The following is an 8,066-nucleotide window of genomic DNA, read 5'->3' as shown; positions in this document are numbered from 1 at the left end:
GCGCCCTGGCCCAGCACCAGTGGTGGGGTTGCAGGCAACGCAGGAAACTTTCAGTCAAAAATAACTTTCCCTTGAAAAAGCCACTATACCATCGATCTGAATACTGGATTTTCTTTGTTTTACAAAATCCTTTTACAGATTATAAGGTCTCAATGTCGCTTGAGAAGGACTCAGTCCTTTTCACTCTTGGAGAGCTGGCTGTGCGCCCGATACAGATTGGGTCTGAGGTTTTGGGGGACCCAAGCCGATCTTAGCGTTGTTTATCAGCAGGCTGACATGACAGATTTACCTCATTTCTGCTCCTAAAAGCTTCCCGGGGAAGTTGCATGCCAAACCTCTCTGCTTCTGCAGAGCCACATCCCTGCGCTCCCCGGGGACCGTCACTGTGCTGGGGGACAGTGACGTGCTCCTGCTTTATCTCCTGTCGAGCCTCTCCCGGAGTCCTCTCTGCAGCTCTCTGAGAAGGGAAGCCCTTTTCTAGCGTTTTTACTGCGTTTTGGCCAAGGTCTCCGCAATGCCAGCGGTGATGCAGAAGGAGCATCCTGAAGTTTAAGGAAATGCCCCAAATTCTCAGGTTGTTCAGCCAAAAGCCTGAGTTTAGGCAAATATCAGAGGGTTTAGCAAATTGTACAGACGTGGGCAGGACTGTTTTGACATTTTTCCTTAGGGATTGTGTTTTTTCTCTGGCTTTTCCCTCGGCAAGAGCCCTTCCTCGCCAGCCCTGGCTCCCCACTGCGCTTCCCGCACCCACTCACGTTTCCTCAGGGCCCCATGGGCTCCTGCCCCGCTGTCGTGGGGGCTCCTGCCCAGCTCCTAAACCCATTTGCGAACTTTTAAAGATGCACACGGCTCAGGTGAAGACAGGCAGCGCTGCTGGAGGCAGCTTTGGGAAGCCAGGGCTGGTTCGGGGAGCTGCAGCCAAACAGGCCGTGGTTTCCAGAGCAGCACCATTTCATTTTGATGGGGATGAGGATGGCAGCTCTGCAGGGCTGCTGCAGCCCAGGCCCTGGCAAACACGCCAGCGGCTCCCCACGAGGCATCGATAAGGCACAGGGAAACATCAGCACTCCCTCTAGCAGTCGCCAGCGATGATATCAAATAATTCTCGATTTTTCACCCTGGGTTCGTGCCACATGAACCGCCAGCCTAAGGACTCTCACCTTAACCCTTGCTACAGCAGGGACAGCACACAGGTTGCTCTGTCCCCCCCACCAAAATCCTGCCAGGGGGATTTTTAGGGCTCATTTTACCTCCACCTGCTGCACACAGCTTTCGGGTATAGCCGCGCACCGAGGCGAACCTGAGCCCAATTAGCAGAAAGGCATTTAATTAGTGGTATTTCCAGCATACCGCGCTCAGCTGCGGGCACTGCAGCACTCCCCGCACCCGCGCAGCACCACCGAACCTCCCGGGGGGGATGTGGGGGGGGTCTCGGTATAAATGCAGCGCCGCAGGGCTGCCGTCCCCCCCCCCCTTTGCTTGCCCGCCCCGCGCAGGAGGGACCCGCCTCCGCGGCAGACGCTGAGCGCCGCGTAACGCCGCGGATGCCCTCGGCCGAGCCGCGCTCGCCTCCGTCGCGGCCCTGCCCGGGCTGCCGGAGGGGGCAACAGGTAGGGGGCAACTCCCCCTCTCCGCAACCTGTTCCCCTTTGCACGGCCCCCTCCCCTTTGCTCCCCACTTGTGTAGCCCCCCCTTGCACCCCTTTGCACGGCCCCCTCCCCTTTGCTCCCCACTTGTGTAGCCACCCCCTTTGCACGGCCCCCCTCCCCTTTGCTCCCCACTTGTGTAGCCCCCCCCTTGCACCCCCTTTGCACGGCCCCCCTCCCCTTTGCTCCCCACTTGTGTAGCCCCCCCCTTTGTACAGCCATCCCCATTCCCTTGCACCCCCCTCGCACAACCCCCCTCCCCTTTGCACCCTCTCGCACAGCCCCCCCCCCTTGCACGCCGCTTGCAGAGCCCCCCTCGCACAGCCCCGCTCCCCTCCGCACCCCCCTCGCGTCCCCCCTCCCACAGCTCCCCCTCAGGCAGCCCCTTCTCCCGCCCTCCCGGCACAGCCCCCTGCCCGCCTCCTCCCCCCGCTCCCCGCTCTCTCACCTCTCTCCTCCTCTTCCTCCCTCCCCCAGGCCAAAATCCTGCACATGATGGACGACAACAAGCAGCTGGCGCTGCGCATCGACGGGGCGCTGCAGGCGGCGGGCCAGGAGGTGACGGCGCTGCGGGCCGAGCTGGCCGCCACCGGCCGCCGCCTGGCCGAGCTGGGCAGCGACCCGGCCATGGAGCACGGCCCGCACAGCGCGCAAGGTGGGTGCTGCCGGCCGCGACCCCCCCAGCCCCGGCGGGAGTGGGGGGGGTGTGGGGGGGGGCACCTTCCGCGGGCGCCGCCTGGAAACCGTCTCCGTTCGTTATTATTTTATATTGTTTATTTATTTGCGTTCTCCGGGGGGGTGCAAGGGGCGGGGGGTGCCCGGAGTGAAGCCGCCGAGGGGCCGGCGCGTCCCGTCGGGACCCGGCTCTACCCGCCCGGTGCCGGCTCACAATTCCCTGCTACTTCTTCGACCTCTTTAGGCTCCAGCACCCCAGGGAGGGACCCCCCCACCCCCGGGAGGGACCCTGCCAGCCCAAGCAGGGACCCCCCCCTCAGCGCCAGCCCCCTGCCTAGCTCGCCCGTTCCCTGCCCCCGTTGCCCTGCACGCCGGCTCTCCCCGTTGCTCCGGCTCCTCCAGCCGGTTTCGTAATTCGGTAGCAAAGCAGCCATGTTACAGCCGCGATCCGGGCGTTCCGGCCCCGCCGCTCCCGGGGCTCGGTCCGGCCCGTCCCGGGGCGCATCCCGGGGCAGAGCCCCCTCGCCCGGCCACCGGGGCAGCAGGAGAGCTGGGTGCCGTGCACGGCTGCGGGGAGCCCACCCCAAACGGGCAGCACCCCGGGCATGCGTTTTATTGAGTCTGGGGCGAAAGGCTTGCACGGACCCAGAGCGATGCGGACGTCCCCCTCCCTCTGCCCTTAAACCCCTAAAAAGTTGTCACCAGGCCTCGGAGCTGGAGCAGCGGAGGCCGAGCGTGGAAAAAGGGGTGCAGGGGGACTGGGAAGTGATTTATGTGCATGGCTTTATGTGAAGGTTAACAAACGGGGTCCGAATTGTTTCTGCAGTGCTCTTGATGGGGTCCGGCTCTCTCCTAGCTGAAATTCAGTGTTTCCTGCTAATCAAAGTGGTGCTGCTGTCATTGTTACTTTAGAAACATTTAAATACAAATATATATATATTTTTACTACATAATTGCAGGCTTTTGTGACAGTTCACCCTGGAGCAGCCTTGGTGTCAGATCAGAAATAGTGCAAGCCCTCCCCTTTCCTGATAACTGAATTTACACCTGCGTGATAAAAACCTCGGTAGCTGTTATTGTTACTTATTTGCTGTGAGTATCTCTTGGTGTGGTGCTGGGGCATTACATAACAGTTATGTTTTAGTTGTTGTTAAGCTGTAGCTTTTTAAAGGTGGTGTAGCTCTTGGTGGGCATCGCTGCTCCTGGTGGTGCAGTTTTGTTGTTTGCGGCATTAACGCAAATTGATTTAGAGAGATTAATTTGTGGATTTGTTCCATCCAGCTGCTTGCATTTTGCTGTTTCGGTGGTGTGGGGTGTGAATTCTACCTGTTCAACAAAGTTAATCCATCATCAGGTGGGTTTACTGCGTGGCAGGAGCCAGACCCAGCGGAGCTTCCCGGTAGCTGCGGGTACACAGGGAGTAAAGTTACGTGTGTGGTGTTTTCAGAACCAGGTGCCTGTTGGTGTATTGTGAACTGGACGCTGCCACATGCTGCATCCAGGCTACTGAGGCGCTTTCTTCTATAAAAATGTGCTGAAAGGACAGAAGGAGGATGCCTTCATCCTCCCCTGCCGGAGCGGGGGGATCAGGAATGCAGCTGGTGCCACGCTGCAGAGGGCATGAGCGTGAGTCTGGAAGTGCAGCCTTCCAGCTAGAAAAGCAGGTAAAATCCTTCTGCTGCTCATGCACGTACCTGTTTCTGGGGGTATCCTGTGTTTTGTTTCTTCTCCAGGAGACTTTTGGAGACGCACGTGTGTTTTTGCAGAGGGGCAGTGCCTTTGTTGCCGCATCCCCCCAGCAATGGAGGGATGTGTGTGTGGTTCTCAAGGGTCAGCGTTTCTTTTTTGTCTTCCTCGGAGGTTTTCTAATCTGTTGAGCGATAGAAAAATTCCTCTGTGGTTTCCTTTACTGTCAGCATGCTGGAAAACAATCAGTATACTGTAACAGTGCCGAATAAATGCGCTCTGTTCCTCGAAGTGTGTGCCCTTCTGCTTAATAACTGTAATCATATGGGCTTCAGAGTGAAAACTGAAACGTCAGGGGTTGTGGGGTCCCGGTGGCGAGGAGTGGGCCCATCTTCGTGTGGGTGCGAGAGCTGAGGCTGCTGGAGGGGTCACTCCATCTTCCCACTCCTTAAACTGGCAAATTTGGCTCGGCGTGCTGGTGTTCAAGAGCTAGGAAGGAGGATGCGTCCCTAATGAGGTGTGACTCCATGGCCTTGTAGCAGGTTTTCTTTTCCTTCCCCATGAGTTTGAGAGGCTGTTATTTAAAATGTGATGTATCCAGCCACGTATCGCTGGTGTGATACAGAAGCCAATTAGTTAAGTGTAAAATTGCGTCTGAAGAGCGTCGCATTTGTCGTGCTTATTGAGGAGAAGGGGGAGAGTACTTGGTCTCTGCAAAACCTGCTGATCAGATTCATCTCTGTTTTGGGTTTCCTCCCTAAGTTTGGTACTATTGTTTATAGACTGCCATAAACGCTCTCCTACATCGCTCTGTGTTTGTACAGCCAGGCCCAAAGATATCTGTAGTGAGCCTTATGCTTTTCCTCAAGGATTTGGAGACGGTGTTCAGAAGGATGAGGTGAAAACAAGTGTCTCTGAATAGCTCTGCTGTCGTGTGTCTTCTGAGTAGGAGGGTTGCCAAGCTGTTTGATTTACGCAAATACATTAAAGGGAGGCGGGAGGCTGGTGAATTGGGTGGGCGGCCGCTTACCTGCAAGTGCAGATGTGGGATATGCTGGTGGTGCTGGGGTGGCTGATGGCTTTGCGGCGGGGATCTGCTTTGGTCGCGGCGGAGAAGCACGTGGCAGGATCGTCAGGTCCCTTTGCTCATCGTGGGAAGGAGCTCGGTGATCTCATCGCTGCGGGCAGGTGCTCCAGGTCAGCCCCGAGTCACGTGAAAGGAGGTAAATGTGTGCCTCCGTGCTGTGCTCAGTCAGTAATTAATACTGAGTTTGTGAAATGTGTTATTCCTATAATTATGGTGCAGCTTGAGACAGCTCGAGGTAATAACTCTGCCCCTTTTGTGCACGCTGAGACTTTTCTCTGCTGTAATGTGCTATTTTTGCAGTGGCGAGCTACGCTTCAAGGGCCTGTTTTACGTAATTTAAAACACAACTGGAAGAATTCAGCAAACAGGGAGAGCGGGAGTGGATGGTGGGTGTGTGTAGGCAGGTAGGAATGAAACTTTTGTTGTTGCAGTCCTTAGCATGAGTGTTAATCATGTGAACCTCTGTCCTGACAGTCTTTTCTAAACGGCGAGTTTGCTGGAAGAAGTATTTTGGCTGCAGCCTCCTCCTAAACCTGGACGCAGACCAGGGTGGAAATCAATACTTCACGTCCCCAGCGCTTAGCACAGCAATTACAGGCAGCTCTTGGTAACATCGCTGGAGCTGTGTGTCAGCACCCTCGTGTTTGAATTAATACTGGTTGAATTAATTGCAAGCAAAAGGCGTGCCTGTGCCCTGTGGTCCGGGGCGGGATGCTGGTGATGCTGGGGGGATGCAGGCAGAGCAGCGCAGCAAGTGCTGTTACAGCATGGTGGTAAGCTGTGGTCCCTGTTTGTGCTGGGTGCACCTCTGGTAGGGTCTTTGCTGAATCCACACCTTTATTCTCAGTAGTTTGAGTAAAAGCAATATCTGTGGGGAAATCCAAAGTTTGGGTGCAAGGACTTGCTGTGCTCAATCAGGCGGTTGGTCTGTTTAGCCTCGTGTTTTTGCTTTAGTCTCCTCCCAGCGTTAAATGAAAAACACCGTAATTAATTAACATCGATAAAGTGCTTGAAGATGTGAAGCGCAATCAATAGCTAAATGTTTTATTAATAATACCTCACTCAGCATTTGGCTTATCTTGCTTCCTATTTCAGAGCATGTAGCTGGGGTGCGATGGTGGGGATGGCGGTGTTTGCGGGGATGCTGCCAAAATTCAGCGGGGAAGGGAGCAGGAGCTGCGCCCCGCTCCTGGAATAAAGGATTTCTCCTCCTCGCTGCGCAGTGATCTTGGGCATGTGCAGCATAAGAAAGATTTCAGTTGTGTCTTGGTAGTTGGTGATGCCAAAGGGCCAGGAGGACCTTTACACTCGTGACAGCCCAAAATAGTTTTCTCTTCTCCTCTTTGATCTCCGTGCACTCTCATAGCTACAACGCAAAGGCTTTGACTTTTGCCCAGGAGGCAATCAGTTACCTCTGTGCTGTCGCTATTTTGTGAGTAATCATCTCGGGCTGTTGGGAACGGACCATTTTCATCTGTTCAGAAATCTTCCCTGCTATTTGTTCTTCCAGAGCTTGAGAGCTGATACTGTAAAGGAACCGGAGGGATTTGGACGCTGCTATCCAGTCGGGTATCGGGAGCATTTTTGCTCCAAGCTTATTGCAAGACCGAGGTCTTGCTGTACTATTGCTCTTCTAATAATTTCCTACTTTATTTACCTCTATCCTGCATAGTTCGTGGGGTGAGGGAGCAGTTAGTTTCATGCTCTGAAACAATTGCATGTGCTGGGAAATAAATTTATTCATAACAACAGCGACATGGTTGTTTTAGACGCAAGGAACTGGCTGCAGATAGCACTTCAGGTCCCTATTACATTGTAGTCTTTGTAGATGTTAATTTGAAATATCCTTTCTGGAGTTTTCCTATTCAAAAACCTCACACGTCATGGTTAGCGTAGTGTTTAGATTATTATTCCTTTAGGGCTTGTCCAGGGGAGTTTTAGTGAAGCTCCTGAGGATGAGTAAGCTCAAGTAAACTCTGAAGTTGAAGGAGGATGTAATCCAGGGTTTCTGACTCCCTGGTTTGTAGCATGACCGTGAAGATGTTTAGTGTTAGACTTGCAGATGGGGAGAGGGAGTTATAAACGGGGGGGGATTAAGGGCAATTTTTATCTGTTGAATTCAGGCACTCTCAAATAATCACTGGTGGGGCTGGGTATCCTCCAAAAGGACAACCTTCCCTTCCATTACTTATCCGGACACATTAGTAAATTCAGTGTTCTCTGGCACAGGGGACAGGCAATGCAGAAAGATCTGCATCCTTAGTATGAAACTGAGCTGCTGAAAGAGGCTTTGCTGGGGAGGCTCATTGCCCAGCCTTCGAGGGCGAGTGTCTTTCCTCAAGTGCTCCCTACTCCTCTCCTTGCAACAAACCGGGCCAAAGAACATCGCTATAAATTAGGCACTAAACTTCAGCGCTGGCACGATATGCTTCAGTCTCCAGCTTATTAAAATTCAATTCTCATAATTCCTTGTTGACAGCAAAGCGTGAGATGAGAGCCTGCGTACTGACACAGCAGCTTGCAGAACCGGCGTGTGGAGCCAGGCTGCAGTGGCTTCGGAGTGCGAGACCCTGGGGAACGGGGCGACCAGGGCCTTGTTTTTCAGGATACATCCTCACCCGTGGGACGCTGAAGGCTCAGGGAGTTGCTGCTTTACAATCTATTCCTGCTTTCACTTGCTGTGTAATTTTGCTTGAGTCTTTATGGCTTATGCTTTCAGATATTGAGAGGGATTTCATGGAGGCAACAGGTCTGGAGACCTCAAGCTAGACAAATACATATTTATATGTTCAGAGATGTCCACTATGTTAGCAGGAGGTGAGATGGGTCTGGCTGTTTGTAAAGAAAAGGAGGCAGGTCTGGGCTGTCCCGCCAGAACAGGCATCGAATAGCTGCTTTGGGAAGCCTTGGCCAAAGTCTTTTTCCTAGTCAGTTTGTTTGCAGAAGTTGCAAAGGGGAGGAAAAGCTCTTTC

The 8,066-nt window shown here is 53.9% G+C and overlaps 1 protein-coding gene across 1 annotated transcript in view; it reads left to right on the top strand.

The window, feature by feature from the left end:
- Positions 1-2,223: 2,223 nt before the first annotated feature.
- The window catches only part of KAZN (kazrin, periplakin interacting protein), an 83,329-nt gene continuing 77,486 nt past the window's right edge, over positions 2,224-8,066 (top strand). Inside the window, exon 1 of the mRNA XM_068414667.1 lies at positions 2,224-2,301. Coding sequence (XP_068270768.1) covers positions 2,274-2,301 — 28 coding nt within the window. The 5' untranslated portion in view covers positions 2,224-2,273. The remainder of the gene's footprint in view (positions 2,302-8,066) is intronic.

The sequence above is a fragment of the Nyctibius grandis genome, chromosome 17 (genome assembly GCF_013368605.1).
Source record: "Nyctibius grandis isolate bNycGra1 chromosome 17, bNycGra1.pri, whole genome shotgun sequence".
NCBI lineage: Eukaryota > Metazoa > Chordata > Aves > Nyctibiiformes > Nyctibiidae > Nyctibius > Nyctibius grandis.
This window is presented reverse-complemented; position numbering and strand designations above follow the sequence as displayed.